Raw genomic sequence first — 17630 nt, forward strand, 5'->3', positions numbered from 1 at the left:
GCCTTGTGGGACGCCACTTGTAACTGGTTTGGAGTCTGACATGGCTCCAGCAATTCTAACCATGTGGGGTCTGTCCTTGAGCCAGTTTGCAACCCATCTAGTGACATAGGGGTTTATATTTAAGCTGGTGAGCTTATCTATAATGGCCGAGTGGGGTATTGTTATCGAAGGCTTTTGCGAGGTCCAGGTAGGCTGTGTGGACCACCTTCCCCTCGTCAATGGCCTTGGTGACTGTTTCAAAGAAATCAACCAGGTTTAAGAGGCAGGATCTGCCCTTAACAAAGCCGAACTGGGTAGGATCCAGTGTCTGTACGTCCCCAATATCTTTATTTATGAGGTCCATGATAATCCTTTCCATAACTTTGCAGACCAAGCTAGTCAGGCTTATGGGGTGATAGTTTCCAGGATCCGTTGAGGCACCACCTTTGTGGAGAGGGACCACTGTTGCTGTACGCCACTCTCTGGGTACATATCCTGTAGTAAAGGCTGAGATTGAACAGTAGTTTTATGTTTGGGTTTAGCTCTTCTTGGAGTTCATGTAGGACGCAGCCCGGGACACCGTCTGGTCCCATTGATACTGTGTTTTTTGCTTTGGAGAGGGCAACTCTTACTTGAGCATCTGAGATGTCAGGGGGCAGCACTCTGCTGGGATAGATATTTGCCCTTTTGGTGGGAGAAGTTTGCGCTGAACCTGTCAGCTAGGATGTTGGCAATGTCTCTGGGTTCGGTGTATTTTTTGTCATTTTGGACTAATTCTGAGCATATCTGGGAATTCCCACCCAGGTTCCTAACATAACTAAAGAAAGCCTTGTGATTATCCTTAGTGTCCTGTGCAATTTTTCTCTCGAAGCTGGCCATAAACGATTTTATGAGTGCCTGTAGTTTTTTGCTAATACTGATCAGAGATGCCTTCCCTTTTTGGGATTTTGCTCTATCATGTAGTAGCTTCCTCCTTCTATTGTATAGTTTGTTTATGGCTGGGGTCCACCAGACAGGACGTCTGCCTTTGGAGGATTGGGTCTTGGTTTTATTTGGGATTGCATGATCCATGCATTCCTGAAGGTGTTCATAGAACACGTTTATAAAGGATTCTGCGGACTGGGCTGTATTTTCCACAGGCCCGGGGGCTTTGAAGGATTCCACCTCGATTTTGAGGAGTGTGAAATTTGCTTTAGAGAAGTTTTTCACTGTGGTTTTCTGGGCAGGGGGTGGGGTCGGGATGTGAATATCCAGTGAGATTAGTTTATGGTCTGATCTTACCAGTGAGGGATACACTTCTGGTCTGGAGCATAGTGTCCTCATGTTGGTGATGATCAGGTCCAGTATGTTTTCCCCTCTTGTGGGAGTGGTAACAAGTAGTTCCATAGTAGCATTTGAGTTTATAAATTCTAGGAACCTTTGGGCTAGGGTGTTGGAGCTAGAGTAATGCTCCCAGTCTATGTTTGGGTAGTTGAAGTAGCCCAATTTAATGGTGTTTGGAGTGTGTATATATATATATATATATATATATATATATATATATATATATATATATATATATATATATATATATATATATATATATATGAAAGCAAAAAAAAGTCCCAAACCAAAGTGAGCAAGATCCAAAGATATAAATCAGAAAAAAATCTCAAGGCATGGAGACAGACACACTATTAAAGATTCCAAAAGTCTGTTTATTATTCCAATTCCACAAAATGTACTGTGTAAGCGCTTTCGTAAAAAATTACTTCTTCAGACACACCACTTTGTAAAGACCACGTACTAAGTATACTCTGGTCAGTGCTATCTTCAGTCTGCTCATTGTTTTGGTAATTTGAAAAGACATCCCAAAATCACAGATGTACCTAGCTGCAGCTCTAAGCTACGTTTTGTACTCTGGAAATGTGATTTGCTTGCCATGGTTAAATGTTTAGTCTTCACTGGCTGACTAGGTAAATGGCCACAACACAGCCTGAATGTCAAAGTGGAAACTGTAGCTGCTCATTCATTACTTAGTCAAAGGTACACAAAGTACAGATGTGTACACTTACCATAAATGCAGATGTTCGAGTGTATTCACTGTTGCAGTCATTACATTTGGGTAATCCTGCTAGCAGGTTGCCTTCAGCCGGCCTGAATTCCAAAGTCTTGGATCCTGCTTCAGCTGCTGTCGCCCCCTCCCTGAAGTCAGGTTGTCAGGGGTATAAAAGCAGCAGCCGACGCCATTTTCTTCAGTTTTTCCTGCCTCAGATGTCAGGTGCCCCCAAAAAGGGTAGCCAAACTTTATATAAATACACCAATATAAATTATACCTTCACCTATAAGCAAATACACCACATAGGTAGTATAAATCAGAGAAGGAAAGGTAAGATTCAAAGGAAAAAAGGGGGAAGGTGGGTGGGTAACCTGGACTGCAACAGTGAATACACTCTAACATCTACATTTATGGTAAGTGTACACAACTGTACAATGTTCTTCGTGTTTTACTGTTGCAGTCATTACATTTGGGTAGAGTCTTAAAGCTATGGTAGGGGGGCTGGTACCAGAGAGCAGTAGTAGCGGCTAAGAAGCCCTGCAGAACTGCAGTGGCAAAGCCTGCCCTGGATTTGGAGTAGAGTGGCAGATAGTGCTTTGTAAAGGTGTGCACTGAACTCCAAGTAGCCGCCTCTAAAATGTCTCTGGTTGGTACTCCCCTGAGAAAGACTGTTGAGGTGGCTGCAGCTCTGGTGGAATGAGGCCTAATTCCCTTAGGCACTGGTTTGCCATGGTGTAAGTAGCAAAAACGAATGCAGTGTCCTAACCACTTAGAAATAGTCTGCTTTGAGATAGGCTTTCCTTGTGATCCTCCAGCATATGTCCCTAGTAATTGCTCTGTCTTCCTGAATGTTTTGGTTCTGTCCAAGTAGAATATAAGCTGTCTGTGTATGTCCAAAGAATGCAGAATTCTCTCCCCCTTGTTCTGTGGATTTGGGTAAAAGGTAGGCAGATGGATGGCTTGGTTAAGTGCCACACTGGACACTACTTTAGGCATAAATGTTGGGTTTGTCCTCAGGGAGACCCTGTCTGGATGAAAAATTATGAAAGGTTCCACAGCCATGAGCGCCTGCAGCTCTGAAACTCGTCTTGCTGAAGTAATTGCTAAGAGCACCGCTGTTTTCCAAGATAAAAACTTCATGTCAGCAGTAGCCGCTGGCTCAAAAGGAGGTAGGGTGAGTTTTACCAAGACATAGTTGAGGTCCCATGCAGGTATTGGTAGTCTCTTGGGGGGCCTTAAATTTTTGGCTCCTCTGAGGTACTGCCTTAATAATGGATGAGAAAAAAGTGGTGGCTCTGTATTGTAATGAGCCGAAATGGCCGAGGTATGAATTTTAATTGATGAAAAAGATAGGCCTTTGTCCAGCATTTCCGTTAAGTATCGCAAAATCTGAGTAATATTTGGTACCGTTGTATCAGTTCCTTGTGCCTGGTTCCAGGTACAGAATCTCTTCCATTTTCCAGCATAAGACTTTCTAGTGCTAGGCCTTCTGGCTTCCAGAATGACATCCATCAGTTTTACTGAGAGGTGTTTTTTGTATGACTACATTATCCGCCATGCTGCCAAGTTTAATGTCCTGAGTTGGTTGTGCATGATCTGATTGTTTTGCTGGGACAGTAGTCGAAGTATTTCAGGTAAGGGCCAAGCTGGGTATAGAGATATGTTCCTTAGTATTGGATACCAGTACTGGCGTGGCCAGTCTGGGGCAATCAGTATCATCTTTGGCTTCTCCTGCCTGACCTTTAGGAGCACCTTGGGGAGTACAGGCAGTGGAGGAAAGGCATTTACTGGTTTTTCCAGCTGAAAGATAGGGCGTCCACTTTCCATGCTTGTCTGTGATAAGTCCTTGTGCAGAATCTTTTTAGTTGGTAATTGAGATGGGAGGCAAATAGATCTAGGTCTGGGCATCACCATTTCCTTGTTATCATGCTGAAGACTTGTGGATCCAGTCTCCACTCGTGGGGATCCATGAGGTTTCTGCTTAGTTCATCTGCCAGAGTACTTTCCTTTCCTGGCAGGAATTGTGCCTGCAGATGTACTTGGTAAGTCAAAGCTGTGTCCCACAAGGTCATGGCTAGTCTGCAAATGGGGTAAGAATGTGTGCCCTCCTGCTTGTTTATGTACCACATGACCGTGGTGTTGTTTGTCTTCATCAGTAGTTGTCCCGGATGAAGTTGGTCCTTGAAGGCTGTCAGGGCATTTTGCACAGCTAACATCTCTTTTTGACTGATATGTAGATGTATTCGGTTTGAGGACCATGTGCCCTGAATGCCTCTTCCTGCCATGTGGGCTCCCCAGGCATAGTCTGATGCATCCGTTGTCAGTGTCTGCTGGCTGGAGGTAATGTGAATGGTTTTCCCTTGTTCTGGTGACAAGCCTTTGCCCACCATCGAAACTCCTGTTGCAGGCAGGGGATGAGAGTAATGACTGCTTCCAGGCTGTGTGAATGTCGAGTCCAAACACTTTTTAGGTACCATTGAAGTTTCCTCATATGCAGTCTTGCATATGGAATTAGTAGGATGCAGGATGCCATGAAGCCCAAAGCCTGCAGAATTTTTCTTGCAGATAACTGGGTCTTTGTTGCCAACATTTTGAAATAGGTAGTCAGTTGCCTTTGTTTGTCTGGCGTGAAATAAGCCATCTGGGCAGTTGTATTCAAGCTTGCACCCTGGAATATAATCTCTTGTGAGGGTACTAGTTTTGATTTCTTTTTGTTGACTGTGTACCCTAGGCATGTTAGAAGTCTTTTCACAAATGCCAGATGTTGAATAAGAATGTCCTTGTTCTCTGCTTGAATGAGGCAGTCGTCCAAGTAAGGGCATATTTGTATTCCTCTGTCTGCAGAATGCAATTATTGGTGCCAGGCACTTTGTAAAGACCCTGGATGCAGTAGATAAGCCAAAGGGCAGTGCAGAGAATTGGTAATGCATTGAACCTGCCTTGAATCTGAGGTATCTTCTGCATGGTTGTCTGACTGGAACATTAAGGTATGCCTCTTTTAGGTCCAAAGTCACAAGCTAAGCATTCTTGCCCAGCATGGGCAGAAGCTGTTGCAAGGTCAACATTTTGAATTTTGGAATATCTATGAAAGTATTCAGAATAAATAGGTCCAGTATCGGCATCCAGGCCTTGTCCTTTCTGGGTACCAAGAACAGTCTTGAGTAAAAACCTTGTCCCTGTTCTTGCCCTGGTACTTGTTGAATGGCCCTCATGTCCATGAGGGATGAGACTTGTTTTTGAGCCTCTGCCCATTGATTTTTTGGCCGTATGGAAATGGAACTTGTAGCCTTGTGACACTATATTTAGAATCCACTTGTCCTGGGTAATGATGTGCCAATTTTGAGCAAAAAGTGCTAATTTTCCCCCTAATGGAGCTGCCAGAAGATAAGTGCTTAGTGCAGGCAGGGGGAAGTCATTGAGGCTGTTTTCTGTATGTTTGTGATCTATCGTCTCCAGCTTTGGAGGTAGAAGCACCCCATTGCTTGGGTCTGTAAGAACCTTGCGCCTGGGATCTGCCCCTAGGGTGTCTGGGTCTACCCCTTTGAGGTCTGTCTGACATAGGAAAGGACCAATTTTTTGTAGGCCAGTATCTACTAAACCTAGGTGGCTGTACTTGTATAAAATCTTTGACAGTTTGCATTGATTTAGCTTTGTCCTCCATTTTCTTTAACACCTCTTCTGCCTTAACACCAAACAAAGTATCATGCTGTAAAGGTGCATCTAGTAATTTAACTTTAACATGATCAGGCAGATTTTGTTCCTTTAGCCAAGCATGCCTCCTAATTACAGAACCCGTAGCTGTGGCCCTGCAGGAGGCCTCCAAAGAATCAAAACCACATTGCAAAGTATGCTTTCCAACTTGTTCTGCTGCATGCAATAAATCCTGCATTTCCTTGTTTTCTGCACATTCAGTATTTAACAACATTTTCTGTTTAAGCAATCCCACGACATGTTGCTGATACTTCAGCATATGAAATTGACAGCTTAAGGCCCTTACAGCCAAAGTTGCAGATGTGTAAACCTTTTTTCCCCATCTATCCAGTGCCCTTGAATCTCTGTCAGAGGGGGTTGGGTTTTTTGCCATGGAAGCCCTAACTCCCTTTGGACCCTGTAAAATAGTTTCTGGGTCAGCAGCAGGGTTTTTAAAAAGAAATTTGTGTGAGTCAGGAACCCTGTGATATCTGTCAGGCTTAACAGGGGCAGGGGGTAAGGAGTCGTGTGTCAGACTAGACTCCGAAAACACATAATCTATAATGTTTAACACAGGTGGAATGGCTAGAGGCCTGTGCTGAGGTAGTTAAAAGAAAATCCCTGAGCCTCTTTTTAGATTCTGAGACATCTTGGCTCTCCCAGTGGAAATGCTCCCTCATGGTATGCAAGGTTTCCCCAAAGGAATAGTACTCAGGAGGAGATGCTGAAGGAATAGATTCTTCAGCATCAGAATCCTCATGGGGGGGAAGAGAATATTCCTGATCAGAAGAGGAATCAGAAGAAATAGAAATCTGATCCGAAGATTCACAGTCAGTGTCTTGCCTAGGCCTCTTATCAGGTGGGGGATGGGAACCCCTGATCAAGGTAATTAAGTCTTCGGCCATCTTCAGCATCTGTTTTTTGGGCATAGAGGCCTGTCCATGTGGCTCTTGAGTTTGTTTCTTTGCTTTAGAAGGTGCTTTAGCCTTTGTCTTTGCAGCTGAAGTTGCTTTAATGTAAAGATGTTTAGGTCTGAATACACCCTCAGAAGCCAGTATCTGCTCAGCTGCTCCGGACCCATCTGAGGGATTAGCGTCTGAGGCTCCAATACCTTGAGTATCCAGCAGCATGGCCGACTCCACGTGGGAGTCAGTAGTGGCCTGCGACTCTAAAGTAGTGGGCGTCAGGGGCTGCGAAAGTGCCTCACTGAGAACCGGCGACTGGCTTAGGAGAAGCTTTGTCGTCGGTTTTGGGCCTCGGTTGTTTTTCTCTATCCTTTTTTTGTGTTTTTTGTAAACTCCGGTAGTCAGATGGATATCTGACGACATTTCAGGGTAATTAAACTGGCGCCCAAAGTAGTTTAAAGCAAAATCATACAGACGCTTAATAGTGCGTTGGTTAAATCTAGCACAAAACCGGCAACCAGTAACGTTGTGATCAGGGCCTAGACAAGGAATACAATAAGAATGAAAATCCTTATGGGGTATTTGCTTACCACAAGAAATAGAATTATTAATTTTTTTCTGACATCGGTCTGGAGCAAGAAAAAAGTTTCCCCAACTGGGTACTTAGCTTTATTGAAGACTTCGGATCTGAAACTCAAGCAAGAAAATCTCAGGAGTCGGCCGACCGGCACTTATGAACTGCTACTGCTTTGGGCACCGCACGGCAAGAAAGACTGAAGAAAATGGCGTCGGCTGCTGCTTTTGTACCCCTGACAACCTGACGTCAGGGAGGGGGCAACAGCAGCCGATGCAGGACCCAAGACTTTGGAATTCAGGCCGGCTGAGGGCAACCTGCCAGCAGGATTACCCAAATGTAATGACTACAACAGTGAAACACGAAGAACATCCATATATGGAAATGGCTGTCAAGCTGTCACTCAACTCCTGAATAAAAGAAGCAGTTTTACTTGCTGAGCTGCACAGTCAGGTATGCTTCCCAAGCAAATGCTCAGCACATATAGCAGCTAACTCTTTTGCATTAAACTAAACATTAAAAAACAGATGAGGTTTCAAGGACAGTGCAGGGTGGACACCAGAAACATCCATTTCTGCAAGCCAAGCAAAAGTAAGCTAAGGCAAATAGATACCTATTCAGTTACATATACGCATAAGCTAGTGATATCACATGAAAGTACAGCTGTATAGGTAATCTACTATTAATAGTAGATGTTTGAATAGATCATCGTTGCAGTATACCTTACATCTGAGACATGTAGTGAACAAGTTACAGACAGTAATGCAGCAGTAATCTAATGAAGAAGAACAGTGCAGGTAAACTACCACAGTACTACAGACGTTTGAATAGAAAAGTGATGTAGTACCATCTGGCACCTCAATGCTTCACGTCCCAAATGTGAGGAATACTGTTGCAGTGATCTAATGAAGATAATCTGTTATGTCACACATGTTTTACACCATTTTAAGCTATCTTTTCCTGTGTGTGGACAAACTGCACCAAGAATAACTGATCAAAAAACCCAGGTGTTCAAAACAATATATGGTGACCCTAGGATTGTTTAGGCTAAAGGTGGCAGTCACCCAGATAAGGAATAAATGTGGACCCCCTACAGTTTAAGAATGCCATCACTGAAACTAGACACTTTTTAAGCACTACAAGGACAGCAGAAAGCCCAAAGAGCATTGAAGTCACCTAGTACTGCCAGGGACCAACTCTGAATCTCAGAAACAGTCTGTGATACCTGCAGATAAGGACAGATAAGTGTTTTATATTGGACAATGTAATAAGGAAGGCTCCTGGAACACACAACAGAAGTGGCAACTGTAGGGTGACCATCTTAAAACTGAGTATTGCTCAAGGAAGACAGTATCTGTCTCCAAGACAGATGTGAGCAAATCAAACCACCTTCCCACTTTGGGACCTGTTCTCTTGCTTTTTTGTTAGTTTTAATATTATTTTTCATGGGACCTATTTGGTCTGGATCAGGTTTGCATAGTTCTCTCTCTTTTTTATCCTCTATTAGAAATTATATATCTTGGTGCACATTCATATGTATATTATTTTCTTTGGTGCTGATTTGGTTATAGGCTAACCCTTTTGAACTGTTATTTGTGTTTTATGGAAGGAGTGACTCTTGGTGTTATAGTGGGCAGGGCTATTTTTCTATTGGTGGGGGGGGGGTCTATTTAGGTAGGACTGTGTGTTTTGTTTTACAATGTTTTTCCACTGATGAAGGCTTTGTAGCCGAAACCGGTATGACAATAAAAGGGTTTAGCCTTTTGGCTTAATCCAAACATTTTTTGTGTTTTTTATGCCTTTTTCACCTACATGCTGGCTATTCGTGTTTACTTCAGGATTTGGTTCAGCCCTGCACTGTCGTACGTGCAGAGTGCTGGACAGCTATCATCTCTTTTTGGTTGATGTGCAGATGGATTTGCTGTGGGCTCCATTGCCCCTGTATGCACCTGCCATCCAGGTGTGCCCCCCAGGCATAGTCTGATGAGTCTGTGATGAGGGTCTGGTCGGCGTGGAGTGGTGAGAAAGGTAGTCCCTTGTTGTGGGAGCATGCTGTTGCCCAGCAAAGAAAATCTTTTCTGAGCCAAGGTATCATGGGTATAAGAATCTCTAGGTCTTGGGAGTGTTGACACCAAAGGCTTTTTAGGTACCATTGAAATTTCCTCATATGTATATGGAATGAGTAGACTGCAAGATGCCATGAACCCCAGAGATTTGCAGGATTTTCCTTGCAGATAACTGGGGTCTGGTGACTAGCTGAGAGAAGTAGGTTGTCAGGAACGTTTGATTTTCTGGTGTAAGGAATGCCATCTGGGATGCTGTGTCCAAGCTTGCTCCCAGGAATATAATCCTTTGGGTGGGTACTTGTTTGGATTTCTTTTCACTGACTGTGTACCCTAGGGAGGTTAGCAGGGACTTGACAAAGGCTAGGTGCCCGAGCAGTTTTTCCTGGCTGTCTGCCTGAATTAGGCAGTCATCTAAGTATGGGTAAATCTGGATATTCCTTTGTCTGCAAAAGGCAATGGCCGGAGCCAGACATTTTGTGAAAACTCTGGGAGCAGTAGATAAGCCAAAGGGAAGTGCAGGGAACTGAAAGTGCAGAGATCCTGCCCTGAAACTGAGATATTTTCTGCATGATTCCCCGATAGGAATGTAGAGGTATGCCTCTTTTAGGTCTAGGATGGCTACCCAAGCATTCTTGGAGAGCATAGGTAGCAGCTGCTGGTGCAGGGTGAGCATTTTGAATTTTGGTATCACCAGGAAGGTGTTTAGAGTGGATAGACTGAGGATGGGGTGCCAGGTGCCCTCTTTTCTGGGTACTAGAAAAAGTCTGTAGTAGAAACCTTGGCCTTTCTGTTCTGCAGGAACATGCTCTATTGCCCTCACAGAGAGCAGGGAAAGGACTTGCTTTTGCACCTCTGCCCACTGGTTTGGAGATAGATCTGGGAACCCTTTTGGGAGCTGGAAGGGTGTGGAAAGAAAATATGTATCACTGAGACACTATGTTGAGAACCCAGCGGTCGTTAGTAATGGTGGCCCAGGTGCTTGCGTGAAAGGAGAGTTTTCCTCCTAGGGGTAAGTGAAGGTGGGCAAGGGAGGTGGTGGGCGAGGAGAGAGTCATTTGTGAGTTCTTACCATAAGGGGGGGGGGCTTGGAACTCCCTGTTTTTGAAGTGGAGGAAGTTCATTGTTTAGATTTCTGCATTCTCTGTGACTGCTGTCTGGGGAGGTCTGCTTCCATGGGGTCTGGGCTGTACTGACCTGGTGGGAGCAGGAAAGGACCAGTGCTTGGAGGGGCAATGCCTGCTGAACCTGGGTGGCTGGACCTGTAAGAAGTCCTTAACTGTCTGCATAGATTTAGCTTTTTCTCCATCTTTTTTAAGACCTCTTCTGCCTTAGTGCCAAAAAAGTTGTCTTTGTGCAAGGGGGCATCCAACCATTTAGATTTAACATGGTCTGGCAAGGGCTGTTCTTTAAGCCATGCATGTCTTCTAAGGACAGAACCGGTGACTGATGCCCTGCAAGAAACTTCTAGGGCGTCAAAACCACAGTGCAAGGTGTGTTTGGTTACTTGACTTGCAGAATGCATCAACTCTTGTAACTCTTAAGATTCTGCACAAGCAGGAAATGAAGACATTTTTTGTTTGAAGAGTTCCAGGGTATGTTGCTGAATTTTTAGCATATGGAACTGGCGATTTACTGCTCTTATAGCAAGAGTAGCAGAGATGTATACTTTTTTACCCCATCGGTCTAGTGCTCGGGAATCCCTATCGGAGGGGGTGGGATTCTTAGCAGACGTAGCTTTAATTCCTTTAAGCCCTTGAGACATTATCTCAGGGACAGCAGTAGGATTTTTGAAAATAAATTTGTGTGAGTCAGGGACTCGATATACCTGTTTGGTTTTCTGGGTGCAGGAGGGAGGGTGTCAGGAGTCAAACTGGATTCCAGGAAACCATTCTCCACAACATCCAGGATTGGGGGAATGGCCAGGGGTCTGTGCTGTGGAAGATCTAAGAATTCCCAGAGTCTCTTTTTAGACTGAGGGCAGTCCCGACTTTCCCACTGGAAATGTTCCCTTAAGGTATGTAGGATTTCCCCAAAGGAAAAATCCTCTGGGGGAGAGGCTGAAGGAATGGAATCGTCTGCATCAAAATCCTCAAAAGCAGAGAGGGGTTGCATGTCTTCATACTCTGATGCATCAGAGTCATCAGATTCCTGTTCAGACAAAACTACAGAGGACAGATATCTTTTCTTTTGGAAGGGGTATCTTGGCTTCTTCTCATCAGCATGATAAGGTCCTTTCACCATTTTAAGCATTTGAGACTGATGCAAGGAAGCACATACCTGAGTTTGGGTCGTCGGTTTCTTGGGTGTGGTTCGTACCCTGGCACTAAGAAACACTGTAGTTTTCGAAAGAACAGTAGACTCAAAAGAAGTCACCGGCTTGTGTTGAGAATCAGTAGTGCGAAGGACTTCCTCGGAAGCCGGTGCTCAGTGGCTCCAGACCCATCCAAGGGAGAGACAACCGCAGGATCCTTAGTCGAAGATGAGTTTTGCGGCATACCGGACTCTGAAAGGGTCTCGGTAGCGGCCTGCGAATCCACAGAAGTAGGCATCAGGGGCTGCAAAAGCGCATCACTGAGGACCGGAGAACTGACGACTAGCTTAACGGAAGTGTAGTCGGTAGGTTTGGCCTGTGCAGTCTGTCACTGTCTTTATCTTTACGTTTTTTTCAGATCATCTGCTGTCAAACTATCCATCTCCTTTATTTTCTTTCCTGAACCTAAACATGAGGGAGGCAGAATACTACACACCTTACATGTCCACATACAATTCAGGTACTATCTTGACAGAACTAAATATTTCAGATATTCAGCTTAATTGCACATTTATTATGAAGGTAAGAAAAGGGACAACCTGTGTCAAAACAGACCATTTCCAAATGATTGTCCAAGGCTATTACCTTTTGTTACACTCACCATAACAAAACTATTCCAGGCAGGATCAGGGTCCACTCTACCAGGGTCCTGGCTTCACGCAAGACTTTTTGGAAAGGGATGGATTCTAAAAGTATTCTAGAAGCTGCTACTTGGTCCTCTGTACATACTTTTACAACACAGTGTACGCTTGAGTCCTTCTCTATGTCTAGATCAAGTTTTTGTAGGACTATTCTCCAGGGGTTCCTGGACCCTTCTCCTTCATCCTCCCAAATATAGTTAGCTACATGGGTAGATTATCATAGCTAAGACTACTGCAAAAATGTTCAATATGAAGTAGTACAGTTATGTAAGTTGAACTTACCATAACAGTAGGTGTTTGAATCATCACTACTGCAGAAACTGCTCCCTCCCTCCACCCCCATTGTTTTTTAGTGTGCTTTTTATGACAGGGTGTGGACACTTATTTTTTGTTATTCTTAGCATTGTCCTTTCAGGGCTCAAATTCTCTCTCTCTCTCTGCTGGGTAGAGCGCTCTGAATGGGCTTTGCACCCAAACATGTTTTTTAGTCAGCTCTTCTTGAGCTGCTTGACAGCTTGGGTTTGTGGAATGTGTCCTGAAGTTTTGGAAGCTGGCTGGCTGACTCTTATATCCTTACTAGGATATAGCCCATCTAGCTAAGGTTGCTGCAGCAGTGATCAATCAAATATCTACTGCTATGGTAAGCTCAAATTACACAATTGTACTATTCACTTCCTGCCCATCTCCTTAATTGGCCTACCTCCAAAGGAGTATAGCAGAGCTTGGTAGGAGTACTGGATGCCACCACTACTGACTGGATACAGTCTTGCCAATGGATGAGGTGGCCTCAGTCTTATCTGATGCTGACATAGTAATCTTTTCGCTCCAGTGTCTCTCTTGAAGGTCTTCTCTCATACAGCCTCTGTATACCAGAACTTTTTTTTACCTTCTCCAGAAGATGACACACAAGTAGAAAACTGTCCTCATGCTTTCAATATGACAACTAATTTCTTCTATATCACCCATGTTCAAAATGCAATTTCCATGCTTCTTCAGATTTTTCTGTTAAAACCCACATAAATATGGAAATCCACCAAAAGGAGGCTCTCCTAAGTAAAAAAAAAAGGCACTTGGAATAATAATATCTACACAGGATTTGCTGTCTGCAGTCACACCTCTTCAGGGCTGTAATAAAGCATACCCCAGGAACCAGTAATAGCTTCATAAAAAATTTTTCACTGGAAAATATCAACATCAGAGAAATAAAACAGAAAAAAATATGAAAATGGATATTCGTCTTCAAATAGGGATCTTATGTTCAAAGTTTCACATAAGGAGCTCTGGGGCCATAGGTTGGACATATGCAAGCCAAGACTTAACATTCAGAAGTGTACATGCTAGCAACCCCCCCCCACAAAAAACAACTAAAGATAGGTAGTGTGGGCAACCTATTCTTTGATTCTTGATGTAGGCCACATCTCCATGTGTGGAGGGTGTTGGCCTGCACCACTGCATAAGCAGATCTCTGGAAACTGAGGTGGTCAAGCAGATGTCAGGTTGTAAGTGATCCATATGAAGAACATTAAGAGTGTGATCACGGCAATGAGCCAGACAGTTTTCAGGCACTGGAGGGGGACAGTGCGCACAAACTTTTGAATGCACTGTAAACTGTGATGCCTCCAGCTACAGACAGACTATGAACTACAGTGACCAAATCCCAGAAACATTTAACTGAAGCGAAATCCTTCAGGTCGATTGCAACAAAAATGTTACTAAAATGGAAAACACATCTTTTAATGGAGGCCATCACAACTGTTCACAATTTTGCAGAATGTCCCTGATTTTGCCTCACATTTTTGCCCAGCCCATTATAAAATGTTTAATTTTCTAGACTCTGCAGTGGTGGGCTTGCTGGTATAGACATCTACAGATGCATAAGAAGGTTGTTATTAGTATTACCACCTATCCGGAAATCAAAATGTTGGTCTGGTAGTAAGGAAAGTGCAGTACTAATGCCAGTATTCGATTAAGCTGCACAAAGTGAATGCCACAGTTTGTAAAAAAAAGAACAGCCACAGAATCACTTTTACTGGAACTTGTTTAAACAAGGGAGAAATAGCAAAGGAAGGCATTCACATTGACAGAACGCAAGCATTTATGCCATAAAATGGGCAAGAGTAGGTGGGATGGGGAGGAAAACCAGCAGAGAGAGGCAGGTTGTAGAAGTGCAAGGGGGTATGGCTTTGGTACAGTTTTCCCCCACACAGAAAAGTGGCAACCCTAGTTGTTAATGGAGGAAACAAACGCTAAAGGAGTCCTGCTTCAGGAGGTTAAAAATTAGGAAGTCTTTAAAAGTTTTGCACGTTGTTGGTCAGGGAGCTGATTAGCTTTCAGCAGGGTGATACTTGGTGTCTTGTTTTAGGGGAGAAGGTAATGAATCTGCATACCCGGTTACTGAACACTAGGAGGAAGGTTAAGATTTGCTTTAGAAATTGCTATTCTATCAAGCAGATAATACTCGGTGTTAAACTAACTAATTTCCTGAAGACTTTAATTCTTTTAGGGGAAAATGAGAAGGAGAAGCAACACATTTTTTTATTTTATTTTAGTTACATTTTATTGACAAGATCATTACCACCAGGCCTATGACTGAGCTGAGGGAGCATTTATAATGACTGGGAGAAATGTGGCCACGGCACCAGTTCAATTCTTATAAATGCCATGGGATCGATGTTTTACATCCATCAGAGTACCACCAACTGACACAGATAGGCTATTGCTTTAACATGCCACCCAGAGGATCACACATTCACGGATGTAGCATCCCTACTAATGCTGCACTGCAGTGTCAGTACTGGAAAATCACTTACATCAAGCTGCTACTGATGCCCATCCAGACATGTTACACAGTTAGCGTTAATGAATAGTGAAGACTGCAGTATAACATTAGAACCGCTTATTGAACACCATGCAGCTGCTACCTAACACACTGGTTAAAAATGTCCTTCTGCACATTACATGCCCTCTGTGTCAGTACTTTACTTAATACATTGAAGAAGTTGTTCCCCTTCCACATGTTTACAAAACATTTTAACTTATTTTCATTTTTTTTTTTTGGCTCCTGCTATCCTCCCCCAACCATCAAACCATGTTCCCTCTTGGCCCATTCATTCATTCCTCTGCACTCCCAACATCAGAAAATGTCATGAGGAAGACGCAAAAAAAAACACGGGTTTTCCCATCATCCCATCTCCCAGCCATGGTAGTCCATGATTTGAAGCCTAGCTTTTCCACATCACTGGCAAAGCATATTTCTGCACCCTCTCAATGCATGGTTAAAAAGTACACATCAGCTGGCCATACTCAAGATCGCCCCTTTCTTAGCTTAAGTTCATAGGTTCATAGGTTCATAGGTTTATACTAGGCTATCTGCCCTAAGGCATTTATAAGCACCCCTACCCTTATAATAAAAAATATACACCCCTTATAAAAAAAATTGCAGCTGTGTAGCATGTTGTTCCTCTGATTCCCAGGGATTCCAGGATCGATAAACCTACGATCTCATATCCACAGGTCATTTCTTCTCTTGAACATCAGTCAGTGCTCTGCCATGGCTCCTCACATATTCCACATTTATTCCAGAGAGTCTCTGGTGATAAATCCATCCTCCCTCCACGTCCACCCTATTTATAGCGCTGTTAAGGTTTAAGTGCTCTGCTCTTTTGGGTGGATTGGGATTTTTTTTTTGTGGAGCATGTCCATTAATTCCGGGTTGGACATGGTGGTGCTTCTGCTTTAAGATTACAGTGGACTCCTCCCCTGGGATGGGTGTGACAATGTTGATCACTCACTCCCATCTCCCACCTGGATGGGTTACTCGCAGAACCCAGGTCATCTAGAGTTCAGACAGGCTGAAAATCTCTGTGCTGCAGTCTTCCAAGGTGTTAAGACTTATCAATGGTTTCTAAGAAACCGGTACAACAAGGTTTCATAAAACTGATTGGTGCAAAAGCAGACACCCTTTAATAGTATAGCCAATTTTTATAAATGCTTTTAAGGTGGTATTACAAAGTGTTACAAGGTAGTGGATCAATCAATCACCTTGCACCAGGCTACACTTTATGTACACTCCATTGATGAATTACATGTACCCATTAAATGAATGTATTCTACATTTTTTTTATGCCAAACGTTTTAAATCTGCACCAGCTCATAAACTTCTGAAGTGTTTTGTCACAACAAACTACTGCACCAAGGCACATAACTCACCAGACACCAGAATGTGCTTTGTCATAGTCTACAATTAAGCCTTAAAAAAAAAAATTTGTAAATTTTGAATTGAAACCACAGCCACAATAAATTGTTTCCCCATATGATGTTATGTTAGGCAGGGGTCCACAGACTTTAATGGACATGCTTCTGCACATACGCAGCATGTATCCATTAAAATCTAGGGATGCATCCCACATTTCCATGAGCTGATGTCACTGAGGTAAAAGATCATCATTAAGCCTCAGTGACATCAGTGCTGGGAAAATAAATTTTACAAGTTTTTTTTTTATTCTCACATCGGATTGAAAGCATCTGCTGTTGGAATGAACAGCCTAAATGGCAATTTATGCACCACATACAATGGAGCAAACGGTAAGTGCATTTAAGCCAAAATATCCAAAGTTATCTTTTTTATCTGAATATAATAAGAGAAAAACAAAAATACTCAACAGTCCTGTATAATGTGATGTTTGAATTCCCCTCCCCAAATTTTTGTTTACCTCTCCGGTGTCAGGATCTGTAGTTTGTGCAATATCAAGTATCCGGTCCACCTCCACATAATCTGGATTAAATAGATCTTCATCAGGCTGAACAGAAAGGGAACAAAATTGTTTAGTGGTAGTTAATAGTAGATCAGTTTATGGCTGACGTACAAGGATCAGTTTTCCTGAATCCACAACGAAAAAGGAAAAGCAGAAACATTGCATCCTGCTACATACAAGCTAAGACATCTACACTAACTGAAATAAAATAATTTAACTACTAACATCAAACTGCATGCAAGCATAAATAAATAAGCAAGGTGTTTCTGCAAAGCAAGAAGGCAAGACCCCTCCCTCCACCCTCTTTACTTAAAAATATTAACTCCACATTTGTACAACATGAAGAAAGGGAAATCATCACTGGAACAAAAAAAAATTCTGCTCCCCATCTATGGCATTCCCTACACAAATCACTACAGTTGCCCTGCACCTGTAGTTGAAAAATAGTACAAACAAAAATTAAATTCCCTGCCGTTCCCCCAAAATCACCTTAAAGCAACACTGACACATTCACAGTTCATAAGTCTGCAAGTTCAAAGGCTTCTCTGAAAACACCCAGTCAATCGCTTAAAGAAACAGGGCATCTACTAACCTGATTCTAAAAGATTCTGAAGCCCTACAGCATTAACTGCATCGGTGTGAAGGGTATTCTAAACTACTTACATATGGGCA

The 17630-nt window shown here is 43.1% G+C and overlaps 1 protein-coding gene across 3 annotated transcripts in view; it reads right to left on the reverse strand.

Annotated features, from left to right (window-relative positions):
* Positions 1–17630, reverse strand: part of CHD6 (chromodomain helicase DNA binding protein 6) — a 2211516-nt gene that overhangs the window by 1710849 nt on the left and 483037 nt on the right. For all 3 annotated transcript variants that reach the window (XM_044090190.1, XM_044090189.1, XM_044090188.1), the window contains one exon: positions 16917–17003. In XM_044090190.1, the coding sequence (XP_043946125.1) occupies positions 16917–17003 (87 nt within the window). The remainder of the gene's footprint in view (positions 1–16916; positions 17004–17630) is intronic.

The sequence above is a fragment of the Protopterus annectens genome, chromosome 12.part0 (assembly GCF_019279795.1).
Source record: "Protopterus annectens isolate FY-2018-M chromosome 12.part0, PAN1.0, whole genome shotgun sequence".
Taxonomy (NCBI): domain Eukaryota; kingdom Metazoa; phylum Chordata; order Ceratodontiformes; family Protopteridae; genus Protopterus; species Protopterus annectens.